We start from the raw sequence: 17,329 nt of genomic DNA, 5'->3' as shown, positions 1-17,329 counted from the left end.
TCACATTCAATTCTATTTCAGTCAAATATAGTAGAATGATGGGGGGAGAAATATAAGAATCTAGAATGAACAATCAGCGAGGAGTTACCCGATACGGAAGGGCGGGTTGGAAGGTTGTTTGCCACGCCTTTTGCCAGCAGATCCCCCGATCCCCTCAAAAGTCCAGACCCGGACTTGGATCGACGGTTACGCGTGTTCGATTCTTTGATTGTACTTATATATGATATGATATTCTTTCCTTGGGTTATTTTGTAGTTCAATATATATTATCATGCTTTGCTTTACTACGTGAAAGATTGAACTGAATACTTTCTTTCGTTATACTTCTCTTCTATCACATACTCATCTATACTGATACTACATCCCTGCTATCTGCCTACTATATACTACACACTCATCCAAAATGACCACCCATCTACACCAACCACATCACCACCCACACACCTCCTACAACCCCTACCACCCCTACACTATCCCCAACCACGCCAACACCCAAACCAAGAAACAACGCTCACGTCCAAACCGACGCCAACGCCAACACCAGCACCCCACGCCTTCCTCCCCATCCTCATCCAAAAGCAGCAACAGCAACCGCTGCTTCACCTGGCTCCTCCTCCCCCGACAAAGCAACACGCACATCGCCAAAAACCGCTCTTCATTCAGCAGCTACCGGCGAGCACCATGCAAGATCGCAAACCAGCGGGTGCTAGGCGTAGGAACAGTGCAGCTCCGCGTGCAACGGGCACCGGACGACCCGCGCACGAATACTCTTGTTTTGCATGACGTGCTGCATATGCCGAATGCGAAGTGTAATGGGATTAGTGTGGCGAAGTATACGGGGGAGAGTGAGGAGGAGACGGCGTCCGAGGGGGGTAGTAGTGCTGGGGAGAGGGCGGTTGTGGAAGAGGTTGAGAATGGGGGTGTTGTGAAGGTGAAGAGTGAGAGGGAGGATGGGGAGGGGTTGTGGTTTGCGAGGGGGAGGAATTCGGATAATGAAGGTGGGAATGGCGATAGGGATGAAGGGTTGAGGGTTGTGTTGGCGGGGGAGAGGAAGGATGATGATGGTGCTGGTGGGGAGGGTGTTGGTAAAGGGATCATGGGGGTGGTTGCGTCGAAGGAGGAATTGGAGATGTTGAGTGAGAGGGTTAGGAATCGGTCGTGGGTATAACTTAATACCCTATTTGTGGGTTATTATATTGTACATAGATTGATATACATGCTGTCGTATTCATAAATGAGATCGTAACGCAGTTGATGACTTCAGTTCTGGTGTAGTGGTCATTCCACATCCATTAGCACATCGCTCATGATATGCAACACATACGAAAACTTTCGTACGCTCCATTTCCCTGTATCCTTTAGCAGTCCTGCGTAGTCGAGTAGAACGCGGCGGGCTGCTTGATAGCCTCCCTGGATGGGTACACCGCGCAGGTATATCGTGCCGCCGTTTCGAATGAAATTCAATGCTGCTTCTTCAGACGGCGGAAAAGGTTGGCCTTCCCGAGGCTCCTTGAAGCTGGTGAACCCCTCAGTGCCCACCTTTTGCCAATCAATATCATCGAAAAGCTCGATGGAGTGTCCACCTTGCTGCATCTCAGATGTACTTGGCACCATGAAGACGTAAAGTCCCAGCACCAGTGCTGCGTAGAAAAGGGAGAATACAGAGTGGAACATTGTATGGTCTGATGCCTTCCTATTCGTCATGGCTCGGTAGATGTGTGCTGCATGCAAGCAAGCTCGTCTGGCAGACGGTGTTTGCGACCATGCTGCAATGTCATCGAGTGCTTTTCGGGCAGGGCCTGGGCCAGAACGGCCAGCTGCCATGTCGAAGATTTGGGTGTCTGCTGTTAACGTCATGCACATATTGTGCCACATGACGGCTGCGTTTGGATTGAGCCGGTCCAGCACATCGCCATATTTGCTAGTTAGCTGGAGCTGAAGTGATGGCAGACATCTTGCACGCCCGTCCATGGCATATGTATTGCAGGGGGCGAAGGGGTAGCTGGCACGATTTGAAAGGAGTCGATAGTATGCTTCTGAAAGCCGCGACTGAACCATTGCTAGTACTGCATACATGCAGAAATCATCTATCGGGCTGCGAAGTGTTGGAATGTCGACATTCTCCGATGGCATCAGTATCGTAGGCATCAAGCTGACTTTGTCGCTACCGCTTAGCTGCATCCAGCGCGGGGAAGATGGAGCTCGAAAGAGCGCTTCATCACACGGCAGTATCAGTTGAACAGAGTCTGGCACGATAATCGGACTCGTAGACATGAACGATGAGTACCAAGAGTCGAGCAGCAGTAGTCCAGTTATAAGCCTGTGATGTCAGCAAATGCTCTTCTGAATGATTGTTCAACTCACCGTTTTACTGATTCTACCTTGCTCCAGGCTTTCCACCGAGCCTCAGTATTAGGGACGGCGTCGAACAAGTGCGTGTCAAGCACCTGCCCTTCCCTAGCTGCGAAGAGTCCGTGCCGCTGTGCGATCTATAAGTGTGTCAGCCGTATTCTATGGTTCCGATGAGATAGCATACCGATATGAGGTTTACATAGAGCATCTGGCACATCTCAAGGTGCTCCTTCTCCTACATAAATCAGTATAACCCAGTTTCCTTCTCAGTGAAACTTACCCCTGTCATGGCAGCCAAATTTAGAAGCAGAAATGCAGCTGCAAAAGTAGACACGGTGAACATAGAACCCTCGACTCCAACTGAACACTTGGCTAAGTCTGCTGTAATACTTCCAAGCATGGACTACAGCATATTAGCAATGCACACTGCATCTAGAGCTGATCATACCGAGAAGTTATTGACGACGAAGCTTAACGTGCCTTTGGTTCCCAACAGGACCATGCCAATGAGACACATGGCATAGAGCAAGGATGGACGGGCGTCTTTTGCAGAGAATGTTGGGATGTGGATAAACGGCACCAGTGGATGAAAGTCGCGGAAGAACAAATCTAGTGCCATGTCCAGGATTTCCGCAGGAGGAAAATTGGAGTTGCGATGTGGTTGGGTAAACGGCGAGACTGCAGTAGCCTCAGAAGAACGCATCTGAGATTGACCTTGGATCTGGTTGAACATTCTGTACAGACGCTGCCTGCACTCTTCATCGACGCCGTACCTCGACCCCTGCAGGTAACCCGACGGAGCGCTGGAAGAGTGGGTTGGCCTGAAAGAGAACACATTGTCCTGGTCGCTGTAGGCTACATCATGCCATAAGCTGTTCATGAGCCGTCCAGTGTTGTTGGATGGAGCAAGCCAATAGCGCTGAACACGTGCAAACCGTTCAGTTGGAATACTACTTCCAGTGCTCAAGCTCATGCTATCAATAGATTGTCGTGGTTGCTCTGAAGAAGCAACGGCCTCCCCTAACATGCCGAAATTAGAACTCCCCCTGAGGTCTATCGATCCTTGCTGTGAGATAGAGTCCCCCTGGGGCTCCAACCAGAACTGCAGTATGTCGTTATGCAATGGATCAAGAACTGTCCCTCTGTAGCATTGCTGGTCCGGAACAGACACGTCATTCCAGCCAAGGTAACCTTGATGCTCATTTGCCATGATGTGATTAGCTACTGGTTCAGTCCGAGGTTGATGAGCAGATACGTTGGCAAGAAAGTCCAGGGAAGTTGACTGCTGATCGAGAGCCGCGGACAATGTAAAATTGTGAGGTGCCGACGAACCATGCTGGAGCGGGCGAGCACTCTCCGCACCCATATTTAGAACGTAGTTCTGATTCCCCGCTGTCATAGTTGATGGTCGATGAGCAGGAGCTTGATTGGTAGGTGTGGCAGGAATACCAGCACCTGGTCCAACCACTGCATTGGCAGCTGGTTGATTATGACCCCTGGCATGGCGGCTTAGGACATCACTGCAACAGTGTTAGCACGTGCAGGAGTGAAAATAGCCCACAGCTTCAATACCTTCGTGAAAATCGCTTATGACAGACAGTGCATTCATAGGGCTTCTCCTTGGTATCTACCAGACGTCAGGAGGATGCAACCATATGCAGGTCGGTTGACTTACGTGAGCGTTCGTGGCGCTTGAAATGCTCCGTTTTCTTGAACCGTCGATCGCATATGGTGCACTTTCGCAACACCATTATTGTATCCTTGAGGCTTTTGGCAGAAAAGGAGAACTAATCAGTTTGATATTTAGCTGGACATGGTGTGGCCGGCTCTCGCCATCTCCTAGAAGAAGAAGAAGAACGGTGATGTGAGGGGAGTGCATCGCAAACATAACCGGCAACCTGCAGCCCCGGTCTGGCTTAAGCCCCGATCGGGTAAGGCGTGGGTGCCGAACTGCCGGAGCCGTGGGGTAGCCGTACGGATACCAGATTGATACACGGTGCAGCCAATGAGAGACACCCGATTATGGTTAGTCATTGCATCTGGGAATCCTGGGGTAATTGCTCGTATTGCACTGTCAGTGGAAGTTGTTAAGGGTTCATGAAGCATTATATCAGAAACCCTTTGTAAGAGAATTAAGTACTTTCAAAAACCTGGTGAGAGGTAATCCCATTCCGCTAACCCACCCACAGATACAATCTTCTCCAGATAAGAGGCATCAGTTCGACTTTGAAAGTTTGTACTAGGTCTGTATATGGGTTTACCAAATGATGCCTTGAAGGCTTTTGCATGACCAACAACGGAGGTTCAAAGAAAATCCCCCCTTTACTATAGGAGTCTCTATAGAATATCTCAAATGAAAAAGGTACATATCAAGTCAATTGTTCGTCTTTCTGCCATTCAAAACAGGTAGAACCGTGGTATTCTGGCTTTATCACCTCTGATCGTTCCTTGGATTAAGGCGACATCTGGAGCTCGTCTAGATCGAACCTCAGTCAGCACTGGAATAGAATTCAGTATCGTCGAGATCTCTTGAGCTCCACATTCTGGTCATAGACAGTATATGACGAAGCCCGCTTCTCCTTCTGCAAGTGTACTGACCCGGTCGGAGCTTCCAACCGTGATGGAACTCGGACGGCGAACTCATGAGCGCCTTCGCGCATATGAGACAGGAAAAATTTGGCGTAAGCAGCCGCCGTGGCAGCGGCATACTCCTGCCACTGATCGTTTTTATGCGAGTCGGCATAATCGCATATGCCCCGAATGACAAGGCAGTCGGTGGTGGTTCTCATGACTCCTGCCGCCTCCATCTCAACACAGATCACATTTTCCTGGCCCAGGCGGTCTCGGTATCTTGTATCTCGAACGAGCTGATTACCAGATGCGATAAGACCGTAAAAAACGCTTGGACCGTCATGCTGTCGAGTCTTTGGACGTCGGCTGCCCATGCACTTGTCACAATTTGGTTCCGTCTCAACGTGCACGTCACCTGCGTTAAATAGCATGTCTTTGTCTGCGCCTGGGTATAAGTATTTCCGTTGCATTGAGGCAATCAGATCAAGATCGTCAAGGAGCGGGTTCAAAGCGGACTCGAAGGAAATGAAGCCATTGGACTGGATTTTCGTGATGACTGCTCGTAAATAGGGCGGTGGTTGTTGTTTCTGTGCCGTCATCTTGAACTCGGAGTCCTGGATCCATTTCCCCATATCACCTTGTATCACCCCGGTACCGACGACGACATCACCGAGCTGTATATCCCGATTCGCAGAAGGTACTCCCCCTCCGATTCCAACGACCAGGCAGAACTTCACTCGCGGGAAAGTTCGGATCAAATGAGAAGCAACATTTGTGGCGGAATTTGTGCCATAATCATCGTGTGGGAGACCAGCAGCAACCACATTGAATCCTTTCATCCGTCCGAGACAATAGCAATTAGGGTCATTTCGGTCTTTTTCGAGGTCAGGGTGGGTTGAATCGAACAATGCGCGGACGGCAAGAAGTTCTTTGGACAGCGCACACACAATGCCTACCTCGTAGTCCTCGTGAGTGATACTTCCAGACGGGGACCTTGACAATGACAGCCTCCTAGAACCATCGGCAGTGGCAGGAGCCAAGCTTGTTCCAACTCCTGAGTCGTGGAAGTCGCCATTTGAATCGGACCCCGAATCATCTGAGCATGACAAGACGTCTTTCTGTTCAGGGTAGCCGGTGTCGTTCCAGGTCCACCGCAAGTCTCTGTTGTAACCAAATATTATCGCGCCACGGCTCCAACTGCTTGATCGAACGGAATTCGGCATAGGTATTCTCCTTTTGAAGTGTGAAGGCAGGATTACTTGTGCCAGCTCGGAATGTTCTGTCTGTTCTGAGAGTCCAATGCACTTGCAAGCTGGCGGGCCATTGTCTAGGCAGTTGCACCAAACCAAATTGCGGGTCAGTCGGACCGGTCTACTATGTGGATTTCCGAACCGATCGATGATATTTGTAAGATCATACCCACTGACTGCAAGGTAAGATTTACCTTCTGGCAATCTGCTCCAATATGGGCATAGTTGATCGTTATCAACTGGGCGAAGAATCTCACCAAACCCCGTCCCAAATAGCACTGCCGCACGAATGTCTCTAATAAAGTCAACCCAGCTTTTCCCTCTAATCCCCAACTTACAAAGCCGAGGATACAACGGGTCTTCCTGGGTCGCTAAATCCTTGAAATCCCATCCTTCCAGGTTTCCCCTGGACGTATTGAGTGACGCTCCGCCGCCTGCCCCCATGATCTCTGCTTGATGATCCATGATCTTCTCGAGCATGTTATACAAACGATTGACTCTATCTTGAATCCGTACTGGAGGTAAAGTTGCCTCACTGGGTTCGCTCTGTTTCGCGTGGTACAGTTTCAGACTTAGGTTATCAGGGTTCAACAAGACCTCCATTGCAGACCTGGGGTTGAATGTGTTCTCTGGGACTTTGATGTCGGTAAGATCTAACTGGAATGCAAAGCTGAGTGAATCAGTTCTGTTGAAATATAGGGAAGCAAATAGAAGGTGCAAAAGAGCGCAGGCCCCATTCACCAACCACCCCCGTTTGGCTCCGGCATCCCACATTACCACGTATTGTCTGGCAATCCACGAGAGCTTTTCAATGTACTCATCCCTAATTAGTCGATACGGTATGTCTCTGTTGCCATATATTGCTGGGTCACCGCCTGTGATTAGCCTGCCTGCCGTGATCAATGTGTTGTTTAAGCTGCAGCGAGCGGACGGTGGCCCCAACCAAGACCGATTGATCGAATAACTAGCATCTGTCGCTCCTTGTGGCAAGTCAGCTTGTGAAACCCTTTTCCACCCCTAGAATCATGCTATGACGTACCGGCATAGAAATCTGCGTCTGAACACCAACCAAGAATATGTCGGCTCGACTCCAAATCGGCTAGTGTGATGTGTCCGACATGAGCCCCAATGCCATCCAGATACGAAATGCGATCTCCATGCACATTATAACGTAGGTGCCACATCATCTGATCCTGATCTCGGATGTACTCTGTCGGGATCAATAAGCTAGAGAATCCTTTGATGAATAGCTTATCATTAAAAACATCCACCTGCTTTGCTTGGGCCAGACCCGCCAAAATGTTGAGCGGGATTTCAAGGCCAGTATTTCGTCTGGAACGGTATGGTATTGGGAAGCCCATCACCACTGTGGGGTTTCGGAACAAGTGGTGCCAGCATTGTCCCAGGGGTGGCGACGAGCTCGCTTTCTCCTGATCCTCACACTTGAAATCAATACTGCATAATACCCGTGTGATAGCTGCCGCTTGTGGATTTGGGTTTGATGCATCTTCAACACCCATACCCGGATATCCTTGTCTACAAGCCCGGGTGTACTGAATCTTCAAAGCTCGGATCTCACTTTCTAACGCCACATTCCGTTGGTGTTCCCCCTTGGCTTTCAACTCGGCCACTTGGTGCTCCAGCCGTCTAATGTGCTCCGTGGCCCGCTGACGAATGGTTCTTTGGGCTTCCCGATCGTTGGCGCGCTCCCTCTCCAGCTGTTCGGCAGATAGCGACGTCACTTTACGCGTCTCAGCACGGGACTCGCGCTTTTTGGCCGTGGGGGGTTCTGGAGCAGGGCTGGTGCTGCTGATGAACGGTGTGCAGTACAATATCCTAGCGTTGTGGGGTGAGGAACGGAGAGCAGAGCCTAGCCACGCAAGTTGTTCCCCAATCTCTGTAATTGAACTCTCTATCCCAGTGACTTCAACTAGAAACTCCTTTTCATTCGTCCAAGCCGCGAGTTGTGTATTGTCTGGCAGGGTACCTATAGACATGATAAGCATCCGCGGGTACCAATGGGGGGAAAGCGTACAGTTGTGTTTATAGTCACGCTCACTAAGCAGTGTAGCCTCGACTAGCTGAAGGATATCGGCACCATATGAATGCCATGTTTGCTGAAGGTATTGCAAGCAAGTCATTGCTTGAGCATCCTGACCGGACCCTGTAATCGTGATAATCTTCCCAAGGAAGCCTTCTTTACTTATGTCATACTCCTGCTCTGCGATGAAAGACGCGGGATCCCAATTGAGACGGAATACTACCTGATATATTGTTGGCTGGTCATATCGACTGACTCTTCGGAATGACGGGAGGGTCTCCAGGACTCGGTCGCGAATAGCATCCTGAACATTTGGCTCTGCTGGGTGCAGGTGAAGTTTTCTCCGAAGATTTCCAATTAGCCATTCATACACTGGGCTGCCAATAATCAAGTCCCGATATTTCGTATGTTCAGGGAGATTTTCATCACCATCTTCAATTGGTATATCTTCGTCAACGTCTGAATTCACTGCCCCACTGTCGAACTGTGGAATGACAAGATCATCACCTGCATCCTCTAGATGTTGGTCCCAGAGATCCATGAGGTCGCCTAATTCCATTTTGGTGTCGTCTTTTGTGGACACATAGGTTTCAGTCTGATCTTCTAAGTACTTCATTCTCAACCCATTCGCAATTTCACTGTCAGGACACTTTATCAGTTTCTACATGGAGGTGATGCCAAGTCTTGGGGAAGGACTAACTTTCTATGTCGACGGATGAACACCATGATATCCCTGTGTATCTGAGTCGAGCCAAGTTGACCAAATCTCATTGCGAAAGCTTTCAGAAGTTGGGGGAGAATGCCGTGAATTCTTTCCGAAAGGTTTCGGGCATCTTGATCATGCCGGACTTCTCTGAACAAATCATTAACCAATTCGCAAATGTAGATCTGCTTATTCGAAGGGGAAATGCTAGACTTAGTTGTATAGATAGATTCAGTGTCTTCGCCGTGGTCATCTTCTGCTTTTCTCGGGCTAGCTGCCGCCGGAGACGAAGGGAATCTCTTTTCGCCAGTCATTATGCTTTGAACATCATGAATATGTTCTGTGCGGTGTTGATCTCGGCGTGAATCTTTCTGGTGGGTAGTAGATGCGTATCCAGAATCTGTTGGCGGCGCGTTCAAGGTACTTTCCCTTTGTCGACTCCATTCCGGGGTTGGATTGCTACCTTCACTCATATCGGTGCTTGTGGCTTGGTTTAACGGAGAAAGCACACGAAGGGATAGAGACGCTACATGCGGATAGGACATTTATGAGCGCAATCCAGACAGAGTTTATTTTGATCCGGAATATCTCACCAGAGTGTACTTTTTTCAAGGCTGGAACAACCAAAATAAGCTCCTTTGCATAGGCTGCTGCCGCAGCAGCTGCATATCCTTGCCATGCTTTGTCTTTGTGAGAGTCGGCATAGTCACAGATGCCCCGAATCGCCAGACATGGAAGATCATCCATGAGACGTGCGGCTTCTGAATCATAACAAAGTATCCCTAGTTCCTGGTCTATTCGATCTCGGAGTTGGCCGTGTTTCATCACTTGACTTCCAGATGCAATGAATCCGTAGTGGATGACAGGCTCATCGTGCTCTCGATCAGGTCGTAAAACCAACTTGGATCGATCGCAATCTGCACACGAATTGAATCCGATATGTTCATATTCAGCTTGAAATAGATAGTCCTCTCCTGGGCGCGCGAACTTTTTTGCGGCGCCAGGAGGAAGTTTCTCTTGCATGTCGGAAAGATATTCAGCGACATGACCCCCCATAAGCCCTTTAAGGTTATGATTTGCTTGAATGGCAGCTAGAGCAGTTGACAGAAACTCAGGGACTCGATTTAGCGAATTAGCTCGCGCGAATTCGTCCATGCTCAATATTCTACCAAGATCGTATCGGATCAGACCTCCAAATCTGCTTATCGGCTGGCTCACTACAACATCGCCTAATCGAATATCTGCTTTGCTGCTTGGTATGCCACCACCAGTCCCGACTGAAAGATAAAAGCGGATGGCTGGAAATCTAGAGAATACCAGCCTCTCAAGCAGTGCAAATGTCGTAGAGGCATACGCCATATCTGGTAAGCTAGCAATAACGATATTGTGATATCCGATCCTTCCAAGAACATACTCACTGGGATCGTCTAGCAGTATGGGCGACGCTGAGTGTATTTCATCCAACATCATTGACGCAACTGCCACCTCCATAGGTAAGTTGCATATCCACCCGACGGTATACTCATCGTGGCGTGGGGTTATCTTGTGGTCCTGTTGATGGAGAGTGTGCACGTCGCTTTTTGATGGGTTTGTGGGCATCATCTGTATGGCGGATGGCTGTCAGACCTTGAAGCACAACCGAGGAGAGAGTCAGGAAGGATAGAGAGATCAGTTTATCTCTCTCCTCTTCTCGTCCCAATCGGGAGATAGAATTGTAGAGACAAGAAGGGGAGGAAGATGGGCTGTACAATGATCCGACTCTCGACATAGAAGAGGCTACAACGGAAGAGGTGGTGGTGGAATGGCCGTCAGTTTGGGCAAGAATGGGCGGGGTTGAGGGCGAGGCTGAGCTTTATCCCGATTCATCTGCCCAAATTTCTCCCAAGGCTGAAGAGACGAGACATCCATCCTATTTAGACTGGATTGGTATTCTGCATACACAAATCGACCATTGCTCCTAGGATGGTTCTCGCCGGATTTCTATATATTATATACCGCTTTCGCATCGTCTTTAAAGATGATATCTACGATACCCTTCTCCTTCCTGGAAGCTGGTCTTGCTGCTTGGCGCCTCGAGCACAGAACACCAGCCTGCTACCAGTAGCGTCTCCCAAAACGAATCATTCAGAGCCGACTATCTCAGCCTTGCAGAAATACGCACACATTTAATTCACTAGCAAGCTTTGTTGTGGTCCTTGGTTTTTTCCGCCAGCCAATCATCATCATAATACGCTTCTAGCTGCTTCTTCCATGCTTCTTTATTGGACTTGACTTGGCTGAGAATTTTCTTGATGTTTGGGTACGCGGAGAATCTGTCCTACAAAGATTATCAGCTCTGCTCCAACCAGCGTGGAGACCAAAGACGTACAGGTAAAGCATCCCATACTTTAGGATCTGGACCTCGGTTCTTGAATGTTCCACAGCCACTTTGCGCATAGGGCTATTAACCTACTTTCTAAAACTCTCCGTGGCTCGTTCATCTGGTAGCGTATTTCACGCACATAGTCATCGCTGAAGTTGCCATGTGGTGTATGGCTGACCTCGACACTACCTCCACCAGGCAAAAACTCCTCAGAGCGTCCGAGTCCGCTTCCATACAGACACGCAAGGAACTCTGTTGCCGAGTTACGGTGAAAATACGGAGGACGGAACGTATTGGACGCCACATCCCATCGTGGCCCAAACCATAGAAAGTCAGCTAATGGCGTGACTGTATCTCTAGATGGGGCAGTCAGTACACAATTCACGGAAGGGTCGGTGTGATCGATAGAGGTTGCATTTTGGGACGCGAATTTGGTCAGATCGTACTGTAGGGGACCGTCAGTATTCATTTTCACCATCGTCCCACAAGGCAATTGTTGCATACCTTGTAGGGAACGACATTTCCATGCCATGCCACCAGATCAAAAGGACTGTGATCCTGCTCAATGATGCTATATCGACCATTTGCCTTGTTGACAACCTCCCAGTCTTCATGGAGATTCTCGTCAATGTGGGCCACAGGGTGGAGAAAGTCTCGTGGATTTGCTAGTCCATGACCACCCAAGGGACCCAAATCAGGTAACTCCCAATGAGAACCCCATATCTCGATGATGTACCCACGAGCCACATCATGCTCGTGACCTAGGCGGACAGCGAAGCGAATTCCACGCGGGATCACACAGATTTCACCTGGTTGCAGGAACAGCATCCCCATCTCCGTTTGTATGTCGAGGATTCCGTGCTGAGCCACGATTAGAAAATCACCGTCCGTATTACAATATGCTCGGTGGTCCATATCTGCATTGATCATGAAGACATAGAGTGCAATGCCTTCTCGCAGATTTGGATCTCCACTTCCCCCAAGGGTGTGCAAACCATCTACAAAGTCAATCTTCTCGTCATCGTTGGGAAGAGGAAATGGTGCCCATTCAGCCTGACCAGCAAGCGTTGTCACCTTGGTATTAAGTGTAAGGAAACAGTTCTCGATGTCTGATTTGAGTTCATAATCTTTCCTATAGCCATCTTCACAACGTTAGGAACACCTGCTTGGCTTGGAAACAGAGAGGAATACATACTGTGTGCAGCTGCTGGCCTCACCCGGTACATATAAGTGCTAAAGTTGGCATGTCTTGGGGCTGTGAAGGCAGAGGACGTAAGGCCTTCAGTGTATAGACCAAGCCGTGGTTCTTGCGGATTGTTTTGACCAGCTGGTAAGGTCCCTGGGATGACTTCTGACTGAAAGCGGTTTCCAAACCCAGCCATGTATTCGTATGGATCATTGTCGCGGGTAGGCTTCCGAGCCATGGTGTCTGTGTAGTGGAACACTCTAGTCAGGTCTTTGATGGGTTTTCGTTGGTTGGGTGTGGGTGCCTGCATTATGGAAGAAGTATGGGACCTGGAGAAGCTAATATAGTTGTAAGAATGAATGGATGAATCAAGGCTTGCGTGACTGAAGTTGTATAGATACAGCAGCAACAACAGAGAGTCTTTAAGTATATGATGGCAATAGTAGCTGATTAACATGATCGAGACATACGTCAATGCATAACCTAGAGGTTTGAATAGGCCCCTCATGATCCCATGATAGCTGTCGACGTCCAAATGATGGAGCATGTGGAGCAAGTCAACATGTCCGGGGCTAGCTGATTAGGGATGGGTATCCCTTACTCTTGAGGAAAGACCCACATGGCTGACAGCGAGGTGAAAGCAGTTTCATGGTGATCTGAGAGTGTTGAAGGTCCCATAGATAATCTCAGGGTATTCACTATCATCAGACCCCGCATGAAGGGAAGCTTCTTCCCCATAATCCACTCCTCCAATGCGGGGCTACCGACTACGTATGTGGAGCCATTCCACGATCGCATCTGGGAGTATGGGACCGTAACAATTAAGCTTATTATTTAGTAGTGGGTGTTATGGGGCATAGCTAAGGTTTTTATTGCATGGCGCGCAGTCTACGCCACAGGTATGATCCAGATAGTAATACATATGGACTGAGGGATACGCCTCTAATCAACAGCAAGAACATCTTGTACCACTCTTGTCGTCTCATGACCAAGATGCTCCATGTCCAGCTTCGACTCACTAGCTCACCAGTTTGTGATGGAACCACATCTCAACGTGATTGCGCTCTGGCGAGCGCGGCTTCGGCGTCCACGCACCGCTTGATGTACGCTTCATTATCGAATACTTTGCGTATTCCTTCAGTTCCAAATTGAGTCCGGAGGATACCTGGGTCAATTGCACTAACAGATCCGATGGATCTTCGAAACACAACATGGGAGATAGTGATTCGCGGACGTGGGATGTAGCAAATTTGTCCAAATAGGGATGCTGACATCTTGTGGAAGTAGAATGTGTTGGGCTATGAGTGGCTTCAGTACATTGTAGTATGTGAAATTTGTACTGGCTTCTGAAGAGTGAGTAGTTTAAGCTTGGCTTCATTATGGGCCATGAATGTATGAATAGCCGACTCGTCCCTGTGGATAGTAGAGCGGAGGTACCTGGAAATCCCCGCGGATGCTTGGGGACAGCCCCGCAAGACATGTGGGGTTCCACATATGCCTTTATGCCTTCAGTCTCTCGGTTTCCGTGACCAAGATATACTATGGTGCAACATAAGGTCTGACGATATTTTAACTAACTAATATTGTGAAGCTAATCTCATGGATGTCAAGCCAATTTAGGGGTTGGCAACTCTCCACATTGCTGCGGGTCCGGAAGCAACCGTAATTCATGGCAGTAGGCAATAGAAATCTGGCGAGTACTGACATGTTTGCTTGCACAGCATAAAAATAACAGATGTTTTCTTTATTGTAGATTTTCAAATTGCTATTGTGTTCTTCAGCCAATCAACTGCGTTTTCTTATCAGGATGGCATGGTTTCTCGCGCGAAGTCACATGTGCGGGGTCATACAATAATGTTTCGCGATGAAAACAACATGATCTACTATGGTATTCTTTCGAGCTACGCAGTCAATTGAGTATCAGGTACAACAATGGTCAAGCCTCAGATATACCAATTGTCGGTGGCCGCCGCATTTGACGGTTTGCGCCCACAGGAAAAGCTCTATGCACATCACATGGCGAAGTAATACACGTCTCCCACCCACAAACGCGCGGCGATAACTTCTGACATGTTGCATACAAGGGCTGCCTGGAATGGCACGCGAATCATCCTCCGTCAAGTATCTCCAGAGGCCAATGGCATTTTCGACTTTATAATGGCCCTTTACCATAGCTGTGACGGGAATTGGGAACAACTTGCCACGGAAACTGGGGTCAGCGTTCAAGAACTAGAGAATTTCCTGGATTATGCCGCTACATTCCTATCCAATGTTGGCAATTACTTTGTAAGGAATATCCTGACCACTGGATGATCCTTTTCTTATTTCTCTAGGGGTCCGGCGATCAAAAGTTTACGCCCAATGTATCCAAGGAGACTCTTACCTCTCTAACATCAGTATCTTCGTCAGCGAGTAAACTATTTGGGCAGATCAAGGAACCGATGATCAGCCCTCTTCCGAGCAGTTTAGGCCACCCTGGACCGTTTACCCAGTCATCATATTATTTGGGTGAGGACTGCCTTGAGTCTTCAGAGGATATTGCCACGATATCAACGATATCAAAACTCATGGAGGCTCAATCAATCTTGCCTGAAAATACTCGACTAAAGGCATACCAAGATTCTGATACTCGTTGCTATGATATCATGCAAGCATCTGTGGTGGAAGAGAAGGTAGCATTGGGAGTATTTGATGTATCGGGAGCGTCCGATAAGAGGGCATTTCTGTTGAAAGGAGATCACAAGGAAGAATTGAAACGGGTTTGTGATTGTTTGCAACAAGCCATCCCATACGCACCAAATGCTGCTCAAGTGGAAATGTTGCAGCAGATAATTGATAGCTTCGAGACTGGAAGCCTCGAAGCATACCGCGAATCACTGAGGATATGGGTGAATGACAAGGCCCCTCCGGTTGAAACAGTCATAGGCTTTGTCGAGCCATATCGCGATCCACTAGGTGTTCGTGCAGAGTTCGAAGGCATAGTCGGAATACCGGATGCTGCCGAAACCAAGATATTGAATACACTTGCAACCAAAGCGAATCAATTGGTCTACAAACTTCCCTGGGTTGAAGGTACCGGTGACAGCAAGGGCCCTTACGAAAAGGAATTATTTGAGCCACCTGATTTCTCAAGCATCAATAGTGAGCCTCCATATGCTCAACCATACCCTGAAGCTGACACGTCTAGGTCTTGTATACTGCTCGAGTATCATTTTCCCAGGAATCAACCTTCCAAACGTCGGTAACCCATCCAAGGCCATTGCATATCGCTAACTTCTAGCAGTATAATGATCTTAGACAAGATACAGGTTACAAAAACATCATCTTCAGTAACCGCATGGTGTCTGAGAGTAGTCGATCTCGCGGTTTACACATGGTGGACGCATCAGAACAAGACACTTTCAAGAAGCATCGGTTCCATGCCTACTACATCTGGGTCGTGCTGCATGAAATCCTCGGACATGGCACGGGAAGATTCTTGACTGAATCTTCTGATGGTGTTCTCAATTTCAACATGGAAAACCCGCCCCTGGATCCCTTTACTGGAAAACTCGTGGAAAGCTGGTATCGGGTTGGGCAAACATGGACGGGGGTGTTCAATGACCTTGCAACAACAGTGGATGAATGCAGAGCAGAACTCGTCGGCGCTTACTTGATCGACGATCTAGAAATACTGAGCATTTTTGGCTACACAGGCCAAAGCGAGGTCAAGCCTGATGACAGTAAGTCGCCCCGGAGAAGCCAGAAGACTAAAGCTAAGTCTGACACTTACAGTCGCCTACAACATGTATCTTCAGCTGGGCGTCGATGGACTTCGAGGCCTTGAGAATTACGATCCCACGACCCAAGTAAGTTAAGACATGCCAGATATTGAAGGTAGTGCTAACCGATGACAGAAATGGGGACAAGCACATAGTCGAGTAAGTCTAGTTTACAGTCTTGCCATGTTAACGCTCCCCTAACTCCAATTTAGGCACACTATGCCATGTTCCGGCATCTCCTCTGCGACAGTGGCGGTCTCTATAGCGTTACGAGCAATCTGGAGAAGAATAGCTTGACGGTCAAAGTTGACCGATCGCGAGTAATATCTCATGGCAAACCATCACTGGGTCGCATGCTCTTGAAACTTCATATCTATCGTTGCACCGCTGACGTCTCCAACTGTCGCCGTTTCTATGAGGATCTATCGCATGTTGACGAACAAGCTCTGAAATGGAGAGCTATTGTTGTCTCCAAGAAGGATCCTCCTCTGGTGTTCAGCCAGGCCAATACTTACCTTATCGGTGATGATGTAAAAATAAAGGAATACGAACCCACAGCTCGAGGAGTTGTGCAAAGCTGGGCGGAAAGAAGTATTGAATAGTACTTCCCAGTCGGCATATTACTACACAGCCAGAAAACAATTGCACAGAAAGCCTTCAAATGATCGCAAACTTCCCCATTGAACCCACCAAATACGCCTTGCTGTACAAAACTCTGAGCAAATTGCAAAACTACCTCCAAATATCTAACCAACTCGCAGGATCGCTCTCTTCCATCCAAAGCTGAACCCAGGTGCGAGGCGTCGTGGTAGCTAACTGCCTCTGCAAAACGACAATGCGATATTTCAAAATCGGTAAGTCCCACGGACGATAATACTTCTCCTTCTAAACAAGCTCAGCCAAAGTATAACGCTCCCTCTTTCCACACAATGCCATCAGTAATGGGCATGCCAGCGACTAGTAGGCTGGAATATACTTGGAGTTGGCACATGTACTGCTGGCGGTAAGACGGTCAACTCCGTTTGTTAGATGAGCTTCAAGGCCCTTTAGGTTCTACAATGACACTAGCAGAGTCATCTTAGATTATTGGCAGTTCCAAGTAT

The 17,329-nt window shown here is 48.5% G+C and overlaps 5 protein-coding genes across 5 annotated transcripts; 2 read left to right on the top strand and 3 right to left on the bottom strand.

Moving 5' to 3' along the window:
* Window positions 1–194: 194 nt before the first annotated feature.
* Window positions 195–1,234, top strand: BO85DRAFT_448688 (uncharacterized protein). The gene has a single exon (XM_025659998.1). It carries the CDS (start codon window positions 404–406, stop codon window positions 1,166–1,168), a length of 765 nt encoding a protein of 254 aa, XP_025516599.1. The 5' UTR covers window positions 195–403; the 3' UTR covers window positions 1,169–1,234.
* BO85DRAFT_279316 (FTFMHR domain-containing protein) lies at window positions 1,224–4,184 on the bottom strand. Its single transcript, XM_025655177.1, has 7 exons — window positions 4,028–4,184; window positions 3,925–3,979; window positions 2,801–3,872; window positions 2,633–2,755; window positions 2,537–2,587; window positions 2,365–2,489; window positions 1,224–2,320 (listed from the first exon to the last, which is right to left on the bottom strand). The coding sequence occupies exons 1-7, from the start codon at window positions 4,101–4,103 to the stop codon at window positions 1,279–1,281; spliced, it is 2,544 nt and encodes an 847-aa protein (XP_025516598.1). The 5' UTR covers window positions 4,104–4,184; the 3' UTR covers window positions 1,224–1,278.
* Window positions 4,185–4,509: 325 nt separating this feature from the next.
* On the bottom strand, window positions 4,510–10,707 carry BO85DRAFT_395866 (Pfs domain protein). The gene is made up of 5 exons (XM_025656976.1): window positions 9,511–10,707; window positions 8,915–9,443; window positions 8,209–8,852; window positions 7,213–8,160; window positions 4,510–7,153 (listed from the first exon to the last, which is right to left on the bottom strand). Exons 1-5 carry the CDS (start codon window positions 10,517–10,519, stop codon window positions 4,863–4,865), a joined length of 5,421 nt encoding a protein of 1,806 aa, XP_025516597.1. The 5' UTR covers window positions 10,520–10,707; the 3' UTR covers window positions 4,510–4,862.
* Window positions 10,708–10,834: 127 nt separating this feature from the next.
* On the bottom strand, window positions 10,835–12,851 carry BO85DRAFT_519516 (homogentisate 1,2-dioxygenase). Its single transcript, XM_025665060.1, has 5 exons — window positions 12,475–12,851; window positions 11,784–12,421; window positions 11,370–11,724; window positions 11,286–11,311; window positions 10,835–11,234 (listed from the first exon to the last, which is right to left on the bottom strand). Exons 1-5 carry the CDS (start codon window positions 12,773–12,775, stop codon window positions 11,091–11,093), a joined length of 1,464 nt encoding a protein of 487 aa, XP_025516596.1. The 5' UTR covers window positions 12,776–12,851; the 3' UTR covers window positions 10,835–11,090.
* Window positions 12,852–14,397: 1,546 nt separating this feature from the next.
* Window positions 14,398–16,828, top strand: BO85DRAFT_458833 (dipeptidyl peptidase III; the record flags this gene model as incomplete). Its single annotated transcript, XM_025661608.1, has 8 exons — window positions 14,398–14,489; window positions 14,550–14,751; window positions 14,799–15,606; window positions 15,653–15,702; window positions 15,749–16,187; window positions 16,240–16,313; window positions 16,362–16,385; window positions 16,439–16,828. The coding sequence occupies 8 exons, from the start codon at window positions 14,398–14,400 to the stop codon at window positions 16,826–16,828; spliced, it is 2,079 nt and encodes a 692-aa protein (XP_025516595.1).
* Between the last annotated feature and the right edge of the window lie 501 nt (window positions 16,829–17,329).

Source organism: Aspergillus piperis (assembly GCF_003184755.1).
Source record: "Aspergillus piperis CBS 112811 unplaced genomic scaffold BO85scaffold_7, whole genome shotgun sequence".
In the NCBI taxonomy this organism is placed as follows: domain Eukaryota; kingdom Fungi; phylum Ascomycota; class Eurotiomycetes; order Eurotiales; family Aspergillaceae; genus Aspergillus; species Aspergillus piperis.
This window is presented reverse-complemented; position numbering and strand designations above follow the sequence as displayed.